The sequence below is a fragment of the Chinchilla lanigera genome, unplaced genomic scaffold (assembly GCF_000276665.1).
Source record: "Chinchilla lanigera isolate Chin_1 unplaced genomic scaffold, ChiLan1.0 scaffold00059, whole genome shotgun sequence".
In the NCBI taxonomy this organism is placed as follows: domain Eukaryota; kingdom Metazoa; phylum Chordata; class Mammalia; order Rodentia; family Chinchillidae; genus Chinchilla; species Chinchilla lanigera.
Window position 1 is genome coordinate 6,902,292 of NW_004955460.1, and position 25,921 is coordinate 6,928,212.

At 44.5% G+C, this 25,921-nt stretch overlaps 1 protein-coding gene across 4 annotated transcripts in view; it reads left to right on the forward strand.

Moving 5' to 3' along the window:
- Positions 1-25,921, forward strand: part of Aoah (acyloxyacyl hydrolase (neutrophil)) — a 203,335-nt gene that overhangs the window by 151,441 nt on the left and 25,973 nt on the right. For all 4 annotated transcript variants that reach the window (XM_013521273.1, XM_013521274.1, XM_013521276.1 and 1 more), the window contains exons 15-20: positions 8,124-8,160; positions 9,657-9,731; positions 17,369-17,541; positions 21,402-21,460; positions 21,590-21,649; positions 23,037-23,133. In XM_013521273.1, the coding sequence (XP_013376727.1) occupies positions 8,124-8,160; positions 9,657-9,731; positions 17,369-17,541; positions 21,402-21,460; positions 21,590-21,649; positions 23,037-23,133 (501 nt within the window). The remainder of the gene's footprint in view (positions 1-8,123; positions 8,161-9,656; positions 9,732-17,368; positions 17,542-21,401; positions 21,461-21,589; positions 21,650-23,036; positions 23,134-25,921) is intronic.

Here is a 25,921-nt window from a genome sequence, read left to right on the forward strand (position 1 = left end):
TGAAGATTTAAGTGAACTTGGCTTTTCTACCAGCTCCAAAGCACCCTGGAATGTGCCTTTTACTTCTGGTCTTCTTTTCTCTTCTTCTCTAACATTGCAGTAAGTGCTAGAAATAGAAAGATATGAAGACAAAGCATCCACCTTCAAGGGGATCATAGCCAAACAGAAAAGAGAAACAAACAAGCAATTAGAGTTCTGTTAAAATGGCACTCAAATAAAGGTAGTTTGAGGCCCCTAGAAATGAGAGGGCTCGTACTTGCCTGGAAAAGTAGAGGAAGACTTTCACAGGGAAGTTAGAGTTTGGGCAGAAAGCTCTGAAGAAATAAGTAGGAATTCAGCCAGGCATAACAGCACACACCTGTAATCCCAACACAGGCTAACGCAAAAGGATCAGCATAAGTTTGATCTCAGCCTGGCTGGGGAACTTAGCAACTTGACCCTGTCTAAAATGAAAAAATAATAAAAGGCTTGGGATGTAGCTCCACGAAAAGGCCCTGGATTCAATCTGGGGCAGGTGGGAGCAGGGAAAAGAAAAGAAGAGAAAGAATTCAAAAGTAATAGGGAGACAGTAACTCAGGACACGGTGACTCTGAGGTCTGAGGACAAACCACCTCTGAGGAAGAGGAGAAAAAAGTTCCACACAGCAGGAGACTTGCAGAGTCGTATCAAGTTTTGAGACTGGGAGGTAGATAAAGCTGTGATGGGAAGACCATTACATTCTTTTAAAAATATGCTGTAGGGAGCCATTTATCAGTTTGTCACCGAAATTCAGAATCACACTTGTAAATTTTGAAAGCACTTTCAGCAGCAGAAACAGCATCAGAAACTGTCACAATGAACAATTATTAAATGCCTACTATTTTGAGCTCAAGGTCAATATATTAGTCTGAATATTTCTGTTTATTGAAAGCAATCATTTTTAGAAAGAAAAAGGAATGTAAATTCCTCATGATAGATATTTCAGCTGGATTGTACAAATCATCCTCTTGAAAATGCCTTCTAAATTATAAAATGTAAGAAAAATCTGCGCAATTTTTAACTCATGTTAAATAATATTACTTGAGTTACTGGAGGTCACTATGTGACACTAAATTTTCCATGAACTTTTCATACTCTTTACAACACACTTTTCGGATTGGGGGTATAATAGAGTGAACACATCCCACCACATCTCTGCCCTCACTACACCTACAAAACCCGCAAAGAACGTATGGGAGCTGTTGAAGGTTTCTGAAAACAACAATGGTTCATTGCTTATGGCATGATGGTGGTGGGAGAAAATGGGTAGGAAAGAATGATGGCACAAGATCCTACTGAGTAGACTGGGCAGGTCACTGTGTTTTCCAGACAGCGAATGGGGAAAGGGCGCTAGTTAGGGGTAGAGGAGATGGAGTGCAGCATTGTCCATGTCCCATTTGAGGTATCGAAGGGATATCTTTGAAGACATCCCTTTATAAGCAATTGGATCCATGAATCTGGGCTCAAAGAGGAGATCTGGGTTCAGATAGATATTGAAACTCAGGAGCACGCAAACCATAGGAAATCAGAAAAGTTCTATGGTTCAGCCCAGGAAAAATGTTTACAATGGAAAGGTGGAACCCTTGGATCTGATATATAGGAGATGTGAAGGAGAATTAATGAATGGTCATTAATGAATGGATCAAAGAACATCTTTGATCAAACACTTACAAGCAGAACAAGAAAATCATGGAGCCATCAAGGATCAGCAAAAGAAAATTGTTCACACCATAAGACACGTTCCTTCCTAAACCAATGCCAAATGAAGCCATTTAATGTACACTCACCTTGTGGTTCTTAGTGCTTTAGGAAAAATTCCTACATTTAAGGCACTTATTTTCATATATACATGAAATAAGCAAAAAAAAAAAAAAAACATAAACCATCTTGTTAAAAAGGGAAGAAAATGAGGAAAGAAAGGAGAGAGGAAAAGAAAGGAGTCACAAAAGTAATCACCGGATTATATTGCTTTTCACTAGGAAACCAAATACAAATTGTAAAGTGCTGTGTTTTAGTCACTTTTTCATTGCTGAGACACAATACTCACGCCCACAATTTAAAATCGGAAAGGTTTATTTTGCCTCACGGTCTGGAGAGGTTTCAGTCCATAGCTGGCTGGTTCCAAGGCAAAGTGGCATGGCAGAGGGTCATGGCAAAGGAGAAAGAGCTCAGGGCAGGGCAGGCAATAGGCAATGAGGGATCAAAGGAGGAGGAGGGAGATAGACCCTCCAGGCCACATGCACAGTGACCAGCCTCTTTCCCACCAGGTTCACCCCCCAACGTCATACCCAGCTATCAGCCCATCAGTGGATTAATCCACTATCACACACCCATGATCCAATATCACATATCCATGATGCAGCCACTTCCCAGAAGCTCTGCCTATGAACATATGAGGCTTTGGAGGAACAGACAGACAGAAGCCATAACATTCTGCTAACTGTTTTAATCTCAAGCTTTGAAATAACTAGCACACTCTGTTATAATCTGCAAACCAAAATAGGGGGGGAATTTTTAAACTTATTTGAAACATGTTGATTTTTGCATCACCCCGTGGCTGAGAGGGCACGCATAGGTCAAATACAAACACATCCCACAACTCTGTTTTGTCTGGCAGGTGAAGCATTTCTTAGAATTCCTGAAATAGTTGCCAACACCTAAAAAGTGAGAGATTTCACATAAAGTCTCAGATTTCCAACCTCCGTTGGGAAATGAGAAGATGACAACACTGCCCTCCATTCCGAAGAGCACCAGTCCAGAAAGACTGAGCAGTGACCTCTCGCTCTGAATTGGGTTAATCATGACTTGGGTGTCCCAGCTTGTGTCTCCAGATCACTGCTGCAGGCCATTTCCTGTGCTGCTTGAGTGTTTTTGTGGTCAATAAATTAAAATGCACCTCACAGTCCTTGACACAGATTTTCCTATAAGAACTAAATAATTCATAAATGCTCATAATCTTTTCTTTTCAATGCTAAGGTCTGAGCCTAGGGCCTTCAAATAAAGCTATATCCCCCAGCCCTTTTGTATTTTTTATTTTTGAGACAAGGTGTCTCTAAACAGCCCAGGACAGACTTAAACTTTCCATCCTCCTGCCTCAGCCTCTTAGAGTGCTGAGATTATGGGCATAATCTATTTTCAATTATTACTACAGATTAGTAATAGACATTATAACTATTAAATTGCTCTCTGAAGTGAATGCTAGCTGAGACATCATGCACTAGCTACAAGACTTAAGCCAAGTCTCCTTCTTTCTGTGGGCTGTATCTATAAAACGGGCTGCCCAGCCAGATGCTCCCAGGGCTGGTGCATGTAAAACCTGGTTTTGTGGTGGAGGTCACTCAGAACTTGTGCCAGGAGGCAGAGTTTTAAAGCTTGAGGGCCCTCAGCTTGCCCACCAAACAGGTCTGCTTATAAAATTTCCCAGCATAAGGTAGTTTACCATAACTGCTTCTGACCCCATCTCCCACTGTAGCTTCATCTAAGGTCAGGACTTGTTCTGGGTGTTTTAAGTTCTTTTTCTTAAAGAGAATTTCCTCGGATGATGTCAGCTTCAGTTCCCAAAACCTGGGTCTGCCTTTTCCTACACACAGTCACAACCACTGTGGTATTAAATTTTAGAGATCTGTCTCTGAACAGTGTAAAGAGCGTCAGGTAATTCAGTGGGAATTAATTAACAAGACTTTAGGTAAGGAAATGCCAGCACTTATTTCAGGACCCACCACCAATTCTTCAGCGCCTCTCTGAACCCCTAACACTGCAAGTTCATACTTGTTTAATAACTGGAATCCTCATAGAAACCAAAATCATAGCTGAGGGGAATGGTTAGCACACGCCTGTGATCCCAGTACTCAGGAGGCTGAGATAGGAGGATTGCAGAGAATTCAACACCAGCCTGCACTTCATAGTGAGTCCAAGATAAGCCTGAACTACATAGTGAGACCCTGTCTCAAAATCAAAGAAACAGAGATCATATCTTTTCTATTTCCTAATGTGTCCCCAACAACTACTACAATGCCTGCTACATATTAAGTACCCTGTGGTCAATAAATATGGCCAAATTAAGGAAGTGTCTAATTTATGAAGACATAGTTACCAGCTGTGATAGAAATATATATACAGTAAGTGTTTAAATTTTAAATATATATTACACTAAAAGATACATCACCATTAATCATCCTCAAAATACTCCTCTTTGTTTTGAACACACTTATCGCATCATCTTGACACTTTCTGGAGCGTTCTGGAAATCCTCTTTCCTAAGTGTCCTTAGTTGCACTGTCATGGCTGCCTTGATGTCCTGAATTAATTTAAAGTATTTGCATTTCATAGTCACTTTGACTTTGGAGAACAGCCAGAAGTTACATGGTGCCAGATCTGGTAAATAAAGTAGATAAGGACACAGTGTAATGTTTTAATTTGACAGAAATTTCTGTAAACATTTTTTAATTAATTCAGGACATTGAGACAGCCATGAAAACACACTTATAAAAGAGGACTTCCAGAAGTGCTTCAGAAAGTGGCAGAAATGTTGGGATAAATGTGTCATGGTAAGGGACTATATTTTTAGAAGGGTTAATGACAGTGCATCTTTTACTGTAATTTTTTTAATTTAAAAATTGGCTCTTTTTTAATGCACCTTGTAAGTATTCTCCCTTTCCATGAAGAATTTGAGACCTACTGCCTATTCTGAGCCACAGAACTGAGTTACAAGCTCACTTAAAAGACCATAAAAATTGTCTTACCAGTTGATTTAAATGCACAGACTGTGAGGTGCTCACTGGCATAGTCTGCCCGGCCAGCAGTGGAAATGAGACCTGAAGTTCATTTAGGGAGAGCTGACTGGTGCTGAAAGGCTTCGCCTTTCTGTTCTTCCACTGATCCCTCTGCAGCAATGCATCATATGTTCTACTCACAAGAGACTCACTGAGTCAGAATGCAGACATTGAAGGCCCACAAGGACTCTTTTCTTCCCTTAACTGGGGACAGATAGGTTCCCCATTGTCCCACCTTGGCATATGCCCTAAGTACCTCCATTCCAAGGTCAAGCTTTTCCCATTTCTCTGGACTGTAATTGTAGAGGCCAGAGTACAAGTTTTGCAAGTTCTTCAAGTGTTTGCCCTGCTTCACCACATCGCGCGGATGAGGAGATCGCTTACCTTCCTGTCCGCACCCTCTGGTTCCAGTAGCTACCATCTTTGAGGGGTGGCAGCAGCGAGGGGCAGCTGCAGGGAGGCCTGTACATGGGAGGAGAAGACAACAGAGACAGGGAAGGAGGGAGACAACCAAAGGATGAAAGAACAACAGAAAAGGGAATAGGAGAAAGTGACAGGGGACTGGTAAACTAATTAGATTATCTCATAAAACTGAGATTTCCAAAAGGAAACAGAAAAGGTGAAAGGTACAAGAAACTTGGAGTGAAGAGAAATCTGTGCTTGTAGTATGGCCAGCAACCACACAAAATAGGCATTTGGCTAAAGAAGAATCAGCATTTTCTTGCTCCTTGGGTGGCTGTGTGTGATTGCTTTTTCATTTAAATCCACCACAATCAGTGGTGGTGAGTCCACTGTCTTCGTCCTTGGCAGGAAAGGGAGAGAAGCAGTGTCGGATATGGAGAGGAGCTGCCCACACGGAAGCCTTTTCCACAGGCTTCCACTTGTGAGCTCCTCACACTCGGTGGGTGCCCCGCACCTCCAATTCCCACCTGTACTCTGGATAATGAGGAAAATTATTGGCCCATCCCGGTGCTATCATTTTTTTCCCACTCCTGCCTTGAGCTTTCATTAGTTTTCATTTCTCATTAAGAGAACAATTGAAGAGTGAGAATTAAACACCTCCTGATTTATTATCCTGCTAAAAATGGGAAGTTGGGAAGCAGGGGGTGGATCTGAATCGAAGGCCCCGTGGATGACTGAGCCACCGTAGGGACCTGGGAGCGTGCAGGGCTGCTGTTCTGTTCCACTGGAGGACAGTGGGAGCAATGGAGCAGCCAAAACACTTGGGGAGCAGTGCTGTACAATCAGGAACCTTCCCAAGCAAAGACAATAGCCCTCAGTCACATGCTTCCCCTCTTTTCAAGATTTGCACTACGTGTTCAGTGTTATCCCCAGCATCAGTTATGGATCTACCTGCCAGAGATGCTGCTCTTGACGTACAGAGGCTGGGCCCAGCTTATCTGTTGCTCCTCTACCATGCGACAAGCGTGTGCCCAGTGCTCATGTAAGAATAGTGTGGGAGAAGGGATTAATGTGCGCATGCAGAGACAGACTGGTCACCTTTGATTTGTATGGCTGCATGCCTTTTTAATAATGCCATGGTTCACTACAAAAAGAAGATGAAGACAGTATGCAAGTTCCTCAAGAAAAAGTAAATAAAACTCCCATATGAAGGAGCACTTTCAAATAGGTGTACACCCCAAAGATTTGAAAGCAGAAACTTGAACTGATACATGCATGATGTTCATAGCAGCATTACTTCCATTAACCAAAATGTGGAAACAGTCCAAACATCCATTGATGGGTGAACAGAATATGGTATATCTCTACAAAGGGATATTATGCAGCCTGAAAAAGGAAAGAAGTTCTGATATGTGTTACAACATGGATGAATCTTGGGAATTAATATCTAATATGTTTATCAGAATCTATCAGCCAGAAGAAGGACTACAGAGTATCCATTTGGGATGATGGGGAAGTTCCAGAGATGGATGGTGGTGAAGGATATACAGCAATATGAATGTGCTTGCTGTACTAACATTCCTGACTCACTGGAGAGAACATCAATGCTGCCCATACAACTTATAACTAATTCTGTGTAACAAAGAGGCCATCACCAATGGTCTAGCAGTTTCAAGGGAACAAGGGCCAGTGCACCCATCCAGGCCAGGACTGCCCTCCAAGACACACAACTGCCCCACACATTTCTGAGACTGGAGGTCATTGGAGGACCTTCTCTTGAAAAAGGGCAACTGGACATTGCTTCTGCAAATCTCATCCAGTGAGTTGCACCACCCTGCAGAGACTTTTTCCTGGCAAAGCACCCTCCAGAGACAAAAAGGTGCTACCTGCTTGGCTTCACCCCCCCTAAATAAGGATCATGGTCACAGCCAGAACTCAGCAATTCCGATATAAGGGCCTGGTGTGAATTGCAATTGTGTGGCTTTATGCAGGTCCCTTAAGTGAGCCTTGCTTTTCTTATCTATAGAATTAGAATACTACAGTCCCTACCTGACAGCAGTATTAGAGCTTAAAGAGCTAATAGGTGTTTAATAGTATGTGGAATAAAATAAGTGTTCAATGAATGTTATATATATGAGATATATATTACCGCTGTAGAGCTGTAGGAAGCGAGCTGTTCATGGCAGAGTAGACAAGAAGCAGAGACAGAAGGGAGGAGCAGGGGAGGAAGATAAATGCCCCATAACCCACCTCTTTTGACCAGGTCCCACAGCCCAAGAGCACATTTAGCTATGAACTCATCCATGGACTAATCCACCATGAATCTAGCACCCCATGACCTACTCATCCCTCAAAGCCCCACCTTGGAGCACATGAGGCTTTGAGGGCACATCCAGATCTAAACCATAACAAGGAGCATCAGGGATTGGGGGAGGGTGGTTAATCATCCCATTACAGGAGTAGAAACCCTCACACCAGCCAGCCACCTGAAGGAGCCCAGGAGTGAACAGGAATCCAGAGAGGAGATGAAAGAGGACATGTGGAGTTCTCAGATAATCTGTTCTACTGTTCCTCTGATCCCTCAACTCATTCCTTAATATGTTGGGCAATTTATCTCTTTGGTGCTAGAGATACAACTTTTTCTCACATTGACTAAAATGTTTACTCGTTCACACCTAGGAAATGTCTTGAGACCCATGAATCCAAAGGGTTTTTTGTTGGTGGTGTAATGCCACATCCACAGAAAACCCCTTAAGGAGAGTTCCAGGATAAAACACTCTAGATATTCACTAGAAACAAACTATTTCCATCAACATGATGGTCTGGATGTCTCAGATCATGCAAAAATGCTTCTCCCATGAATTTATACCCTCATACTGCCAGTGTCAAGTTGAACTTGCTAACTTAATTTTTTTAATCTTAAATATTCAGGTGCATCTTCCCAAAACCTGAAGAAGTTTATAGAAAGGTATGTGGGCAATGGATCTAAAGAACTGTTTTTAAATTTGGTTTCTTACTTTGAAAAGGGATAAAATAGCCAATTTGTCTTACTTTTCTTGGTGCTAAGACAAAATACCTGACACCCAGCATTAAAGAAGGAAAGGTTTATTTCAACTCACAGTTTGTACAAGTTTCAGCTCGTAGCTAGCTGGCTCCAAGGCAGGGTGGTGTGGCAGAGGAGAAGCAGTTCATGATGGGCAGAAAGCAGCAAAACAGTGAAATAGAAATTGACAAGCAGTGACACTCCTTTCTGTCCTTGATGTCTTACCTAGGCTATCCATCCTAAGGGTGGTACCACTGACAGCCAGGGAGGGGCACCCTTAATCCTCACATTATACCATGAATCAATGCCAGCATCACATCCTTGATCTTAGCATCACACACCCTAAATCCAGCCACTTCCAAAAAGCCCCACCTATGACCACATGTGGCTTTGGGGAACATCTAGATATAAGCCATAACACTGTTGTTCTCTGTAATCATTTCTACTAAGCATTGATAGTTTGTTCATCACTGTGCATACACTGAGGTGTCACTGCCTGGACCAGTAAGCTTAGGAAGTGATTAATTTTTGTGGATGCCCTTGAAGAAGTATAAAAATATATATCGGTTGAATAAAGCTTAGATCTGACAGAAGTAACTGAAAAAAAAAGGTCATGTCATATTCCATCTTAATGAATAAGGAAACATTCTGTATGTATTTTGGATTTAAAATTCACAAATGGATGCACCTTGAGACCATATGCTTAAATACTACATGGTTCCTCTTACATGAGATACCAAAACATAAATAAAGACAAAAATAAAAGATAGATAATAGGAAGTAGGGAGGTAGATTTTGTGCAAATGAGAAAGGGATCAAGAGATGGTGGGGAAAGAGAGGGAGGGGAGGGAAAGGGGATGAAAAAAGAATTAAGCTGTGTTATATACATGCACCATCCCCCCATAAGGAATATAATCATCACATAATACAAGCATGTACTAATAAAAAATAAAAACTGAAAAAAGTCAGAAGTGAGGCTGACTTCAGCAGTGCTCTGAGTGAAAGCCCTGAGGAAGCCCTTCTTTTTTGGAAGTTGACTTCAGGTCCACAGCTGTCCAGATGTCCTGTGAATCTGGACAGAACTAACCAAGGTAACTCACTAGTGCTTGTTATTGATAACAAATGCTGGGAAAGATGCTTATAAGATGACAGTGTGCCTATTCACCTGGGATTTCAATTCACTCTTTTCAGTTTTACACATTTATGTGGCATTTGCCCAATGGGAAAGTGAGTTAGAGATTTCAGGGAAAAAGAAGAGAATAGGACCAGTAATTAGCTATACTGGAATGCAAGCAAAATAGAGAAATGTTTTCTAGGAGGATGGTCATACAAAGAACTTTTCCCAGGCCTAGGCTATGTTTTTGGTTATAAAACTAGTTTTCCAAATGCCTGACATTCAGATTCTATCTGTGGCTTCTCAGCCTGTCCAGGAACCAGCTGCTGGACCACCCAGCCGTCGTCATATACGCCATGATTGGAAATGATGTCTGCAGCAGGTGAGTCATTGAGAAAGAGTTTCTAAATTCTTTAGCTCTGAGTTCTCCCCTCTTCTCCACCTGACTCAACCCCAACCCCTCTCCATTCTCGTGGCCTGCTGTTGAGTGGATCTCTATCTTAAGGAAGCCCTAGATCTGTGAAATGAACAAAAACGACCTGTGACACTAAAACTCCTGTATCCAGCCCATTTACTCCCAGTTCTGACATCATCACCAGTAAATATGTCAGGATCAACTGTCAGTTCAATCTCAAGAAATATCCTCTTCTAACCAAGAGCCAAGACTAAGAATGCAGGACATAAGACACAGCCAATCCTGCTTATGCCTGCAGCCCATGGTGAGAAAATAGTATTGCTAAACTGCTGATATCGACAGAGATTTCAAAATATTGACTGCCTTAGTTACCCCTGAACACTCAGGGAGGTTCATCAAAATCTGCACATACCCCTAAGAATACACCACATGTGTGAATGCCATCTGGCTTGTGATTATATCTAGAGAAAAAATTAATAAATAAAAGGTGGGACAGGATCTAGAGCAACACCACAGAGGCCACCCACCTACTTCTCTAGAAAGCAAAAAGGCTAGGCCAAGAGGAATTGCATGACTTGCTGAATAACAGATTGATTAGTGGCAGGTCTGGAGCCAACCCACGGGGCTGGGAGTGGGCCACCTGCCCACCACCTGCCTACTGCCCACCGTCTCTTGCACTACCTCATTCACCAGCTTTCCAAGTGCTCAGGCCCACCGCATGCAAGTGTCTGCTCATTCAGATGCTGTCATGCAATTCCCCTGATGAGGGAGGTGTAGACATGATCAGTGAAGTGAGGATACCACTTTATGATCCAGGGTCAATGGGGCAGACCTCTCCTCAGCCTCCCAGACTGATTCACTCTTCTCGGAAAGACCCCAAGTCAGTGGAGGTCCCCCCCGCCCGAAGGGATGAGTCACCTGGGACTTTCCCTTAAAGAGCAACCCCCATCCCAAGGCCTTGTGGGAGCCAGGAGCCGTGCCACTCTATCACATTGTCCCTACAGTGCACCTAGGAGGCAAGGCTGAACGTCCACATTTTACAGACAAGGAAACAATGGTTCTCAAGGTTAGAGACCTGCTTATAGAACTGTTGAGTGAGTAGCTGAGCTGGGAGCCAGATGAATTCCTCCAACTACTGTATGCTGTTTGTGATGCATGCCAGCCTTCTCGGCTTTCTTTACCCTGGGACAGGCTGGGGTTTGATGGCCAAGAGGCCACAGTCCCTGACCTCAGGAGCTCACAGAAAGAGAACACTGAGGCCCCAAAATAAGAGACAAAGAGACCAAACCAGTGTCATGCCAGCCCATGTCCCAAAGCTCCCAAGTAAGATTCTCTGTGAGGACAGAGAGCAAATGCACTGAGTGAAGACCACCTGCAGACAGAGGCCGTGACTCTGACAGCCCTGTCCTTTCCCGGTGCAGCTGCTCACGGGAAAGCCCCTCCAGCCCTGTCCTGTTCCCCTTTGCCAAAGAGCAGAAGAGCAGGCAGCCTTCAGCCAGTGACCCGTACCAGGCCCTGCCCTGCGGGGATCTGGGCAGAGAAGTGGCAAGCATGTGGGGGAAAGAACAGAGCTGGCAGTGTGAGATGTCCCTGCAGTGCCCACTTTGTGATGCCCTGTGGAAGGGTTAGAAAAATAAAGACAGATGGCAATGCTACCTCCCCATCTGCCAGCACCAAGGTAGACAAGACATCCCAAAATGAGCAAAGGGATTTTTGTATGAAGCCCACACCAGCCCAGAGTTGCACAAGTCTGGCCTGGAATGAATGTTAAGATATTTGCTTCAATTTTTTCTTTTCTTTCATGATGCTGTTAGCTCTTACTGACCTAATGCTGCTATGTACTTTTTTCTCAGTTCTTGAACTCATGTACTTGCCCAATAAATACTGTTTAAATGAATGAAGGTCACAATTTGAAGACAGCTTTTAGTGTCAGGAACCTAAGGAGGAAGGAAATATACCTTTCTCATCATAACACTGTTCAACTTGGTCTGCACTAACTCAGCTTCCTTGGGCTTTTCCTATCACTTCCCTCCATAAAACCTATTTAATGAGAGCAATACAAAGGGAGAAGAAATCCCAGAAAAAGAAAACGTGTGTGAGCTGCAGCAGGAGAACCTTAAGGTGGTGGAGATAGTGGCGGGGAACTCTGTGGGTGTCCTTAAAGCATCCGATCATAAGGGCAAATGACAGCCCTTCCCCCATACCCTGCCCTGACACCCCTGAAAAGAACACTGTGATTGCCAGAAGTGTGACAGATTTACACAAGCCTCTAACACCAGCCAGTACAATTGACATGGTCCATTTTTCACAGTGGACATAGAAATTATAAATTGTATATTTTCACCCTGTGGGGAGAGGCAGAACTAGCCACACAGGTTGTCCTTGTCCTCCTGATCCCCAAGCATCATTTTCCTACAATGTCGATGTTTTAGGGTCTGCCCAGGGCAGCTGGCAAGCACCACTGGAGAGCAAGCAAGCAACGGACTGTCAGGAATGCTGGTGACTCTTGCTGTCCAGAAACCAGCAGACGAGGGAACAGACAGAACTCCTGCTTTTTAAGGGATTCTGTCTCCTGGACCCCATAGAAACATGGGTGGCAAAGCGGGTAATGAGGAATTTCTACCCAGCAAGCATGCTCTGGATCACTCCTGCTTGTCAGGGACTTCCCATGTTTCTTTATGCCTAGGGGCATGGGAGCAAAGTGAGTCTCTGCCAATCCCCAGTCTGTGTCATGATGCTTCTTGCAATGACACCAATCCAGGTACTTGGGACACCGTGTTCAGACCACCCTGCCATCTCTGCTTTGCTCAGCACTGCAATGTTGGGAGACCCCAGACCACACGCCAGTAAGGTCAGCCCGTACACTCAGATGGTAGGTGAGAGATCAAGAGCATCTACCTTCCAGGGAGGAATGGAAACACTAGGGGTACAGGGTGCATCTCTGAGATAGGAGCCCTGTGATGTCATTGTAACTGGCTGGCATGAAAGAAAGAGCTCAGTGCTCTTCCTGGATGATTCAAAAGCATGAGTTCTGGTCATATGTGAGGTCTGCACTCTTGGTCACACGAGGTCCCTGGGCATCAGTTCTGGTTCCATGAAGCTGGTGTCTGCAGGAGCTGTCTGCCTTCTTCCCCAGAGAGGCATCTCTCTCTCTCTCTTTCTTTGGCATCAGCCAGGTGACATTTAGCTGGCATTCCTACAACATAATGAAATGGTCACAGCCAGCCCTGCACCCAAGTAAAGAGGCTTATTTTGCATGATCAGGCACAATTCATTAGGACAAGGACAGGCTTCTGAGCCACCCTAAGGGGCAAGGTTCTTCATCTGTTCCCAGCACGGCCATGTGTTCCTGACATGCAAGAGTGTGTCAGTAAGCACCGACCTGTCCCTCATTACCACCATAGCCATAGCCTTTGTGTCCCTAGGTTAGTGTTCATGCTTCTTCTCTGTAAGCTAGGTGCTCCTGGCCCCTCCCCTATCATCTGAGAGTATGGGACACTGGCAGAGTGCCTAGGTATGGGAGTGGGTGGGTGTATTAGTCACTTTCTTGCCACTAGGGGAAAATATCCAACACTTGCAACTTAAAAGAGGAGAAGTTATTTTGGCTTATACTTCAGAGGGCTTAGTCCATGGTCAGCTGGCTTCAAGGCAGAAAGAGCACAATGATGATGAAAAGGCCTGGCAGAGGAAAGATGCTCACTGTATCATGACCAGGAAGCAGATAGAGAAAGGTGGAGCAGGGGACAAGAATGCACCCTTCCAGGTCACACCCTCAATGACCCACTTCCAAGCAGGCCTCAACTCCTCACACAGCACATGCAGCTAGGGATTCATCAGTGGATGAATCCACAGATGAATATGGCACTCCATGATTCGATCACCTTCCAAAGCCCCATCTCTGAATGCTTGAGAATTTGAGGGACAGTTTAAGTCCTAACAATGGACAAACCTAGTATGGTAGGGCAGCCCAGACATGGTGTCTCCAAACACCTGGGTTAAAAAACATCTGGCATCTCCAGCTCAGCCCATTTAGCTTTGCCAGACATCAGAGAGACCTAGGAGATGTTTCCCAAACCACAGAGGCTCTGTACTTAATCCCCTAAAATATCACCAGAGGAGAAATGGTACATAGATCAAATGTCTTTCAGAATTTTTCAGGAAAAGGTCAAAAAACACCCTCTATGGCAGTCAGAAGGGTGATCACCACCTATCCCATAGACCTTTCTGTTCCTCTGCACTAGGAGTTGGTTGATTTTGCTCTGCAGGAATATTTAACTGACAACTTATGCACGTGGTAAATCATGTAGCTGTGCAAGATGGAACCAAGATATCCAGAGAACATTCCACGAGCAACACTGGGGCATCCACTTCAGTTTTACTTAGCAATTAACCATTTGGAGCATGTTTGTTTAGTCTGTGGGTTGCCCTTTCACAAGTAGTATAAATTCGCTCAGGTTCTTTGCTTATTATCGGTGTTGTATCTTTAATAAAAAATAATCATTAAATAGGGAGCTTGGGAAATTTTCCTCCATCTTAACTCATCTTACCTTTATGTGCTTGGAGAGCTCCATAACTGCTTTGGGCAAAAGTGTTTTGTGTCAGCAGGAAAAAAAAACAACAGAGAGGGTAGCAAGGCCACACAGTAAATGTAAAACCTGGTTACTCAGAGGCCATGGTGGTGCATGCCTGTAATCCCAGCACCCTAGGATGCTGAGGCAGGGCCATTGCAAGTTTAGCGACTCAGTGAGATTCTGTCTCAAAATTTCATAAATAAATAAACAAGCAAACAAATAAATAGTTGGTGATGTCACTCAACGTGTAGGGTTCAATCCCCAGAGGTATGAAAAAAAGAAAATGAATTAATCACCTTTAGCCAGGTTTGATGGTGCAACCTATAACGACAGTTGCTGAGGAAGCTGAGGCAGCAGGATCTCAAGTTCAGGATCAGCCTGGGCAATTTAGCAAGACTATATCAAAATTTAAAAAGTAAAACGACAACAGCAAAAAAAAATTTAAAAAGTAGTTCAGTGCTTCCTAGGTTCAATCACCAGTACTGAAGTTAAGTCGCCTTCAGACTTTGATACAATTTGAAAAAGAGAATGACCATGGTCAGTTCTGAGTTCCCTTAAAGTTGAGAATAGTGTAAAGCAAGAGAGAGAATAAAAATTGAGACCATTGAATGTCCCAGGGGCCTCATCCTGTCCCCTTGTCTTGTATCATTTCTGCCCTGGTCCAGTCACAGAGTAGGAAACTCATCACTGTCTGGTGTAGGATCTATATTGCATTTCCTGGGGCTGCTATGGCCAAGTACCACTCACTGGAGGCTTGAGAGAACAGAAATACATTCTTTCATCGTTCTGGAGGCTAAAGTCCAAAGTTAGTGTCAGCAAGGTCAGGCTTGCTGTGAAACTTCATGGAAAATGCTTCCCATCTGTTCCTATGAGCACCAGCATTCTCAGCAACTGCAGGTGCATAGCTGGGTCTCTCTGTCTTGGTTACTTTTCTCTTGTTGCTGAGACAAAATACCTGACACCAAAAATTAAGGAAGGAAAGGTTTATTGGGTTTATTTAGGTTTCAGTCCATACTTGGCTGGTTGCAAGGCAGAGTGGCACAGGGCACAGGGCACAGAGCTACAGTTCGTGGCAGCGGAGGAAGATAGCAAAAGTAGCAAGAGACAAAAATGGAGGAGCAGTGGGAAAAGCAAGCCTCTTTCCCTTACATATGCAAACTGTCTGTCCCAGGGCAGTCATAGCACTCACACCCAATCACTCAAAACTCTAAAAGCCCACCCCATGACTGCATGAGGGTTTGGGGGCACATACAGACACAAACCATAACAGTCTCTCGAGTCTCCCTGTGTGTGTCAGTGTCCTCTCTTCTTCTGACAAGGACCCAGTCCTCCTAACCCAGTATCACCTCATCTCAACTAATTATATCTGCAAAGGCCCTGTTTTAAAATAATGTTACAAACCAAGCATAGTAGTGCACGCCTATAATCCCAGCACTTGGGAGGCTGAGGCAGGAGGATCGCTGTGAGAAAACCATCTTGGACCACATAGTGAGTTCTAAACCAGCCTGAACTGCATAGTGAGACTAAGTCTCAAAAAACCAACAATAACAACAATGACAACAATAATAATAATAAATACAGTGTAAGGGAGATAAGTCAACCCACTTTGGAATCACTAGGTAAATTTGGAATTTTAAGGATTCAGAATAGAAAATAGCTCTCAGACATAATTCTATTTAGGTTGACGACAGGCAGTTTAGAGGCTGAAGAACAAATGGAAGCCTCTGAAAATTCTGTAATTATTCCTTAGGGTAATGCAGGTTAGCATCTTAATCCATATTTGGTGTGTTCTGAAAATGTGCTCAGGGTTCAGCTGTGAAAAAAATGAGCAATAGTAGTCATACATTAATGCCAAACATTTCTAGCACCCCAACTTACTCCTTGCATTTTAAACAGGCTAATAAAGGCAGATAGACAGACAGACAGATAGATGTAAATAGATAAAAATGTAACATAACTTCCAATGGTGTATTCAAAGAATTTTGTGTATTCCTTACTTTTGTTCTTTTCTACACCTACTGAAAAGTTAGTCAGTCACCTTAAATTCAAAAAACTGGTTGATGTACCGATTATCCACTGTCAGCTCACCCATGATCTCTCTTTGACTTAAATGCTTGATTTTATAACTAACATTAGCACTTTCTATTTTTGTTGAACTTCCATGAAATAAGCAAAGCATATAATCTAAAGTTAAAATATCCTTTATGGAGCGCAATCAGTACTATATAAGAGAAAGACAACGATACAGAACAGAATTGTTGATAAATAATATTGCTGTGGCATAGCACAGTACAGGGATCTATTAGGACATGCACGGAAGTTCAAACTGAGTGTACAGAGCGCGGGACCATAAGTGGGATGTAGTGTAGACACAGAACATAACTTCATTTCTCCATAAGCTGCTGTTTCCTTAACTGTGATATATGTGCCAAGTTTTAAAGACCAAGTTTCAGAGCTCAAAGCTACAAATAAATCATAAGCAAAACCAGAGCCCTTTGGTTCCTTTATGTGTAAGTCAAGATAAGTGATCTTGTCCTGCAGAGACAACAGCCCCCTAAATCTTAGCAGCATAAAGCATCAAGCACTTCCTTCCCATCCAAACAACACGTCTGTCAGGGATCACGGTGGGACTAGGTCCAGCACTTAGACAAGTGGAACAGCTGTCTGGAAGATTGCCCATAGAGAAAGAAAGAGAGAGAAGAAAAAGAACGTTCTAGGTGCTCTCACACCATCAGGCCTGACCCACCTTGGTTCTGTTCATGATCTATGGGCCAAAACTGTCACATGGTCCATCCAACCACAAGGAATTGGGAAGTATAATGTTATCATGGACCAGAAAGGCAGAAAACTAGGAAGATTTTGTAAAATAGTACCTATAACCAACCACAGTGTGTGTGTGGATGTGAGTGTGCAAGTGTGTGTGTGTGTGTGTGTGTGTGTGTGTACATGTGCTCATGTGTGCTATATCTTGTATCTGCATGCATCCTCTATCCTTAGAATCAACTAAGACACATTCTGTTCCTTCTCCCACAGTAAGGCCAACCCCATCCAGGAAATGACCACTCCGGAGCAGCTCTACTCTAGCGTCATGGAGACTCTAAAGCACCTCAATTCCCACCTGCCCAAGGGCAGCCATGTGGTTTTATATGGCTTGCCGAATGGAACCTTTCTCTGGGATAATTTACACGACAGATATCATCCTCTCGGTATCCATTTTCAGATACTTTAGCAATGTCCATAATTCGATATACACAGAATCCTTCTAGAATATGCCCAAGGTGGGTCACAGAATGAGAGTCAGAAGCACAGAAGGAAGAGTGCCCATGGGCAGTACTGAGGGCATCCCCCAAACACACATGGGCAGAGCTCAGTCCAGAGACAGAAAGGGCACCGTTGCTCATGAAGAATTAGGACAAATGGGAAGGTTGGAGGTTAAAACAGGAAACTGCATCATAGATACACTGTGCTGAAGACATAAAACCTAAGATCGAAGAAGGGGTGGCCCCCAGTGTGAAGGCCTCCCAGCCTCCAGTTAGAACTCTACTAAATACAGTCCTAAGATGATTCCCTGCATCTGCATTCTGAGGGTCCCTGGCTCTGAGAGGCTTTAAAGTTCCCCCAGAAGCTTTCCAAGGCAGCTCTGGTTCTCCAGATAGTGTACAAGCAGTGAAAACACAGTAGCTGCTTGCGTTAGGAAGGGCCACCATGCCTATCCTAAAAGCAAGCCTGTGAGATCAATGTTTTCATTAACGAAGATACCAGAGCTCACACAGGTTAGGTAGCTTGTCAAATGTTGCACAGCTAGCTCGTTGTGTGTGAAAGCTGGGTGTGTAGGGTCATGCTTTCTGTACTCCACAAGCCCTGTTCTTTCAAAAGCATTTATTAAGTGCCCACTCTGTGATGGGCAGTGCTCCAGGTGCTGGGTGGCCAGCAGTCAGCACAACCATCCAAACCCTGCCTAGGCTTAGCTTCCAGTGGAACCTACTCCAAAAGGTGACAAGTGACCAGGAGGAAGATGAGCAGAGAAGCGAGCTGAGAGAGCTGGCCGTATCCTTTCCTGGCTAAGCCCACCTCCCCAACTCCTCCCTCAGGAAACACCACCCTGCTCTTAAGAGAGCGGGTGCCCTTTAACCACCTTTCAAAAAGGTGCTGCTCTTTTCGCTGGGGGGATATGGTAGAGATCCGCATTCAGACTCCTTCGCAGAGGATGAAGTCCAAATCTGCTGGGTTTACGAAAATGTACCACGAATATTATTACCAAAGCAGATACTGTCCCAACTTACTAGGAGAGCATATTCCTCCTGTTCACGCCCCTGTGACCAGTGGCCCCAGAAAGCCATTGTGGGGTCGCACATAGGAGAACCTCAGTCCACTCCGTGTGTGCTCAAAAGCTCAACCATGTAGGCTAAGAATGTCTCTTTGTCTGAGGTATAACCACTTTCACCCCTCGATAGATTCCCTAATGAAATTAGGAATTCCTAATTGCTAAATTGCTAAATTTTTCTCTGGCTAAAAAATCCCTGAGGAAGGCAAGTTAGGGGGCAGGAAAATGAGATCCAATTTACTTCTTCACACCTAGGGGGACTTGTGATGTGGCGGGGGGTTCTTTTGTCATTTCAAACCCCATTCTTTCTACACACCCTGCTGAGCCTGCCTTCATAAATCCTTTCGGATGCCGTGCGGCTGCCTGATTTAAGAGCAGTCAATAATAAGGGCTCCATGCCACTTGGAAAGGCATGAGAGAAGGGGAAAGGTGGTGGAGAAAGTCAACATCCACTTCTGAGGGTTCTCTAGGCGTGGGTTCTCAGAGAGACAATCGCCATCCCACCCTTCTCACACCAAGATGCAAAGTCCGAGGGCAGAGTCCAGGGCAGCTGCCAACATCCCGCAATGTGCAGGATGGCACCCTATACGCAGCCCTTCCACAGCTCAAAAGAGGGATAAAAAGAAAGGGGACAAATTTGTCCACTATAACCCACAGTTTTGAAAAAAATCCAATTAGGGAAAAAGTGGAGTCCATCTGAATTTGTTTAATGTTTAAGTAATTATTCACATCCCAAATTATCCCTGCTGCCTGGTTGCCATGGGAAATAAGTGATAAATTTCTTGACAAAGCATCAAGGTCCTTTCTAGAAAGACTTGGGAGGGAGGGGTGGGAGTCCCTTGGGGCTCCTCCTGGCCACTTGCAGAGGGGACACAGTCTGTTTCTTTCTCTGCTCCCCACAAACCCAGCCTCTGTGTTCCACTCCCATGGGACAGGACAAACTGCAGTCCTTCCAGAAGGTGGAGAGAGGAAGATGCCAAAGGATAATTTCTGGCCAGCCACTGAGCAGGGTAAAGAGAGACAGACCACCCCTCAGGGTGAGGGAATGCATCAGAGCTGAACAGAGTGCCAGGGCCCTAACCAAGCTGCCTATTTCATTATGAGGTCCCTGTTCCAAGGAGGAAACAAGATGGCGGCCCATCATGGGGCAAAGGCCAGGAAGACATGGAGGCAGGCAAGAGGGAATCTGCAGCTCAGAATTGGGACAGAGCCACATCTCTGGGCACATGGAGGACAAGGTTGGGGAATGGAGATTGAAAGGGACGGTCACTGCAGCCAGGCTGAGACAGGCAGGGACAGAGAGGGAGGAGACATGTTGCAGAAAGTATCAAAAGAAAAAAATAAAAAGTAGTGGGAAAGAAGCATGTGTGGGTGGAATCAGGGACTTGGGGGCTCTAGGCTGTGAAATAGAAGCAAGAACAGGAGCCAGCAACGTGGGGTCCATCTGCACTGTGAAGACGCAGAAGAGAGATCGGGTGGGTTGCTGTGACTTTAATGGCAGCAATAAGCCTGTGGCTTTCCGGCCTGCAGTGTCACTCAGTCATACAAAGAGATGACGTATTTTTCCTCCTTGATGGCCAAATTGACTCCATCTTCCAGTCTAATCGATCTGGGCTCTAAGTGGAAAATAAGAACGTGTCCCCTCACTGCCATCTTCCTCTGTGCTCTGAGACCTATCTGATGATTTTCTCTGAATTTTTTCAAGTGTGTGAGATATGTTCACAGATACCACCTCAGTCCCTCAGCCTGCCGATCAGGGGGCCTGGGTTTTATGTGTCAGCCACAGCATGACAAGAGGCGGCCTCTGGAGGTGACAAGCTGGAAGGGGAGAAGAGAGTGGAAAGAGAAGGAATAGTCCCCCCAGGTTCTGGATCTGTGGTGATGTTCAGGACGGCCCTGGATGGACCCTATGTGTCTCTTTTCTCCTCACTCTGATGGGCATCTGTGACCTGCACCAAAACACAATAGGCATGTACTGATTAGGGTCACATATGGGACCCTGGGCAGCCCCCAGCCCAAGACCAAGGAAAGAGGAAAGGCATGCGCCTCCTCGGTGCCCAGGTGTGTGTGGAGACCTCCAGGTCCTCAGGCTGCACAACTCCAGGGTCAGAGCTCCAGGTGCTCAGAATGTCCTGCCAGGGCCTCAGCAGGATTACTGGGCTGGGCCTGACTACTCCATAAACTTGGAAAGGAAGATTCAATCAACTATCAGCAAGAATGCCCTCCCTTACCCACAGAAAGACAGCATTACATCCCATTGCCAAGAGCGAGCTGCTACCTGCAAAGGGCTTTGTTCAAGGCACTCAGGTCCACACCAAGCCACAGGACACTCAGATTCATTTACCCTGGAGTTGAGATGAGGCCAGCCCTATAGCCTTGTCCTTGCCCAGGCCCAAACTCTATGAGTAAATCCTTCAGACCCCTCTCCAACACAGGATCTGAATTTCTAGGGATGCCAAAGAAGTAAAGAACACGTATTCTTCAAGAGCAGTGCTGCCTGACGCGGTGGCAGCACCTGTCATCCCAGCACTCAGGAGGCTAAAGCAAGAGGATTAGTTATGGCCAGGAGTTCAAGGTCAGCCTGGACAACATACTGAGATCCTGTCTCCAAAATAAAGAAACCGAGAGCAATGTTGAGTGGCAGGTTAGAGCAAGTCCTCAGAAAGTTAGGTCACCTCCCAAAGGCTCTAAATGTCACTATGTCTGAGTGCATGTGACATTCCAGACCTCTCTGTTTTCCAGGCCAGCTAAACAAAGATGTGACCTATGCACAGGTGTTCTCCTTCCTGAGCTGCCTGCAGGTGAGCCTGACTTGCTCTAAGGTTACGTCACACCTGTGGCCAGGCACACACCGGCACACACATGCACGCGCACACACCTGCTTCCCAACGCTGTTCTTTTATGGCCACAATATGTTTTCCCGCCCTTAGATCAACCCCTGCCATGGCTGGATGTCCTCCAACAAGACACTCCGGACTCTTACCTCTGAGGTAGGACTGTCCCCAGCCCCTGGACCACATCTTTGATCACTCTTCCTGCATCTGTTGCAGGTTTCACTGGGGACAGGTTTCTGGTGACATGGTTGGTGGTCTGCAAGATGGTAAATAGCAAAAATCAAGCCAGGGTGCTCAAGGAGCTTAGAGAATTTGGGGCACCTTGCCTCCTGCTGCTTCTCTCTGTGTCTGTCTCTCCTATTTGTCTCTGTCTGTCTCTCCCATGCATGCACACACATATGCACATGCATGCACATGTACACATGCATATGCACACACACTGTGCAGTTTGTAGAAGTGCAGAGAGCTGAGCTGAGCCTGTTCAGCCCTGTGTGCAACTGGGTTCCCTAAGGTCAATGAGGATCTCCTCATGCCTCAAAGGAAAGCCATTGTTCAAGCAAAGTGCTTGGCACTTCCTTTACAGATCGTGAATAATCTGTTTGCAAAGGATTTATTGAATTTTTTTTTGAGACAGCTCTCACCATGCAGTTCAGGCTGGTTTTGAGCTCACTTTGTAGCTCAGGCTGGTCTCGAACTAGCAATGATCCTCCTGCCTCAACCTCCCCAGTGCTGGGATTACAGGTGTGCACCACCATGCCCATCTTGAATTTTTTAAATATGCCATTTAAAAACATAGAGAACATAAAAATAACAAAAATCCACCTAAAACATTACATGTTTATGTACTTCTAATATCCTCCGTGCAGACAGGTAGGTTGGGTTCCTCCCTTCTTAGCACAAGAATACACATCCATGTCCTCTTCTACGCATCTCAACTTTGACAAATCTCCACATCATAATAGCACAACCCTTTTAAGGGATACAGCCTATAAATGCATGATGATTTATTTCAACCCTTGGTGTTAGACATACTGGTTGTTTTCAGTCCTTCACTATGATAAATAGCACTGGGATGAACTATCACGCATGTAAAGATGGATGCTTCTGTGTACATCTCTATCTCCTTAGGGCAAGTTCCTATAAGCACTTATGGGGTAAAAGCACAGGGCCAGGTTTAAGGATTTGATCCATGCTGCCAAACTGCTCTCTGAAAAGGTAAAAACAATCAACATTCTCACCTACTCCTGCCAACATGCGATGTCAGCAAGGCTATTCACGTCTTCTTTACCGATTCCACGGGGAAGTAACATCTGATTACAGAAATTTGCCCTGATCTGATTCCTAATGAAAGTTAACATTTTTCCTGTGTTCATTGGTCATTGGTATGCGTGTGGATCAGAACGTGTGGAGCTGGTCTCCGCTCACAGTTTGGAGGGAGGAAGGGGGAGTAGGGAGGGGAAGGCGGATTTCTTGTTCCGCCTGAATTGTCTCATGAAAGTCAAAGTCTAGGTGTCACAGAATTCTCTACTTCCCTCCTCTGCAGAGAGCACAACAACTCTCCAGTACCCTGAAAAAAATTTCAACCAGAGAGAAGTTTACAAACTTCGACCTTCTCTACATGGATTTTGCCTTTAAAGAAGGTAAGTCACTTGTTTTAGGCATTGACAGGGACAGGCACAGAAGCCACCATGCAGAACAGGTGGGGCCGTGCAGCAAGCAGTAGGCTGGGCAGGGTTCTCGTGCCCATCCCAACACCAGTACTAAGAAAAGACCAAGGTAAAGCGTGAGCACAGTCTGAGGAGCTTGGCACACGGCGTCACCTCCCTATTTCTCCATCATCGTAGAGCCTCTCAAGCCAGGAACTAGTTGGAAAGACCATTTGGCTGTCAGACTTCAGGCCAGTAGAGTCTCCCACCTTGTATTTTAAGTACATACTTGCAGTGCTTACATAGTGACTACATTCCTCGTGGGGAGTCCACACAAGAATTAAGTAACATATCTTAATTCTTCTTACTTCCTTTTCCCCTCTCTTCCCTGGTCCCTCCCTCCATCTCTTGGTCCCCTTGTCACATGCAAAAGATCTATGTCTCTGTTTTCTACTATCTACTTTTATTTTATTTTACTCGTTTTGTATATTTTTGGTTGCTTACATAAAAGAAACCATGCAATATTTAAGTTTATGTGTCTGGCATTTCACTTAACATGGTCTCCAGATACACCAATTTTCCCGCAAATGACTCGAGTCTGTCCGTCTTTATGGGAGAGGTAGTACTCCATTGTGTGTAGATACCACCTTTTCTTTATCCATTCGTCTGTTTGTGGAGATACAGGCTGCTTCCAAGAATTAGCTATTATGAGTTGCATAAACATCAGTATGTATGTGTCACTGTAACGTGATGTCTTTAACTCTTTCAGGAAGATGCCAGAAGAGGAATCTGGGTCAAATGCAATTTCTAGGTTTAGTGTTTTGAGCAATCTCCATACAGATTTCCATAGTGGTTGTACTACTTTGCATTCCCACCAACAAAGTAGACGGGTTCCTTTTCCTCGGCAGCCTCATCAGCATGTGTTATTATTTGATTTCTTGATAACAGTCGTTCTGTCTGTGTTAAGGTGGAACTTCAGTGTTGTTTTAATTTGTGTTTCTCTATGGCCAGAGATGTTGAACATTTTTTTCGTGTACTTATTGGCCATTTGTAATTCTTCTGAGAAATATCTGCTCATTTTAGTTGCCCACTTTTTGTTTGACTCTTAATTGTGGGAGGGGATCTAATTGTTTTTAGTTCTTTATACAGTCTAGAGATTAGTGTTCTGTCCAAGGAGTAGCTGGCAAAATTTTTTCCCATTCCACATGTTGTCTCTTCATTCTGTTGGTTGTTTCCTTTGCTACGCAGAAGCTTTTTAATTTGATACGACCCCATTTATTGATTCTTGATGATATTTCTTGTGGAGTTGGGGCTCTGTTTAGAAAATATTTCCCTATGCCTATGTCTTCAAGAGGTGTACCCATTTTATCTGCCCAAAGATTCAATATTTCTGTTTTAATATCTATATCTTTCATCCACTTTTATTTTAGTTGAGTGCATAGTGAAGATATGGGTTTGGACTCAATCTTCTGCATGTAGATACTCACTTTTCCCAGAGTCATTTGTTAAAGAGGCTATCTTTTTCCTCCAGTGTATGTTTTTGGTCCCTTTTTCAAAGATCAGATGGCTGAAGGTACCTGGGGACCTAAAGTCTTCTTGTTGGTTAGCTTACCTGTGGGCTAAATCTGGATGTGACAGAAATGAGGGCCATGGCATAGTGAAACACTAGATGACCTAGGGACTCAGCAGCAATGCGATTCTCAGAGGCCACACAAGAGGAACTTGAACCGGAACCTGATCACCATCTCTAAGAGAGGCACCAAAGAATTGGTCCAGGGTGAAATAAACAATGCATGACCCAACTCTCTGGGAATAGATTTCTTTTTTGGCATTCTGTCCAAATACTCCAGTGACTAACAAGTGGCCACACAAAAACCAGCATGGTGACCAAAGCTACTGATTTATCTTTTATGTCCTGACTCTGCAAAGTATTATTTATTGATTGTAGTCCGTCCAGATTTATTTTCACTGCTAAGCAATTCTTCTACCAGAGAAAAGCCTCCCATTGATTGACTGCCAGCTGAGATAATGCTAATGAAAAGCTTTATGGTGTGTACAGAGGATGGAAGATGTCTCATCCAGAGTTTATCATGTCTGTCCCCCACCCTCAGCCCCCGGCCCCAGCATCTGGGATGGAGCAGGTGGTAACTATGAACTATCAAATACCACGTTGGCTGACACTCTGTGCATTGCAGACTCCAGCACTTCAATCCTAACATATTTTCAGCGAGACTCCTCTCCCTTAACTAGATTTCTTGCCTACGTGATGCACATTTCTCTCATGGGGAGTGACACTTTGATAAATAACCTCTCATTGAAATGCAAAGCTGAAGACTGACTAATGAAATCCTGATGTAAACAAATGCACCACCAAGTGGTCTTTGATCATCAGCAACCTTGAATATACATAAAGTTGTTTAAAATATGATAATGCCTAACATTCGTATGGGACTCTATCTCCCAGAGTGACACCCATACCTGTCATTTATGATGTCTGGGACTGCAGCAGCCCTCTGACAATCTCTGGCATCCCCTTTCTACACTTGGCTTCCTCCCAGACCAGAGGATGCCAGGGGGTCCAGGTGGGTTGCAGCTTGCTATGTATCATGAGCACAGGTGGCCTCACCTTGTGGCTTCTCATCCCAAATCTGCCCCCTCCCAACAGGCTCTGTCTAAGGTCTGGATGGGGCTCCTTACCCACTCCCCTGGTCTCATCAACATCGCTTAGGAATTTCTCCACATCTACCCTAGGCAGCTCTGCTTCCTGTAATTAAGCACTATA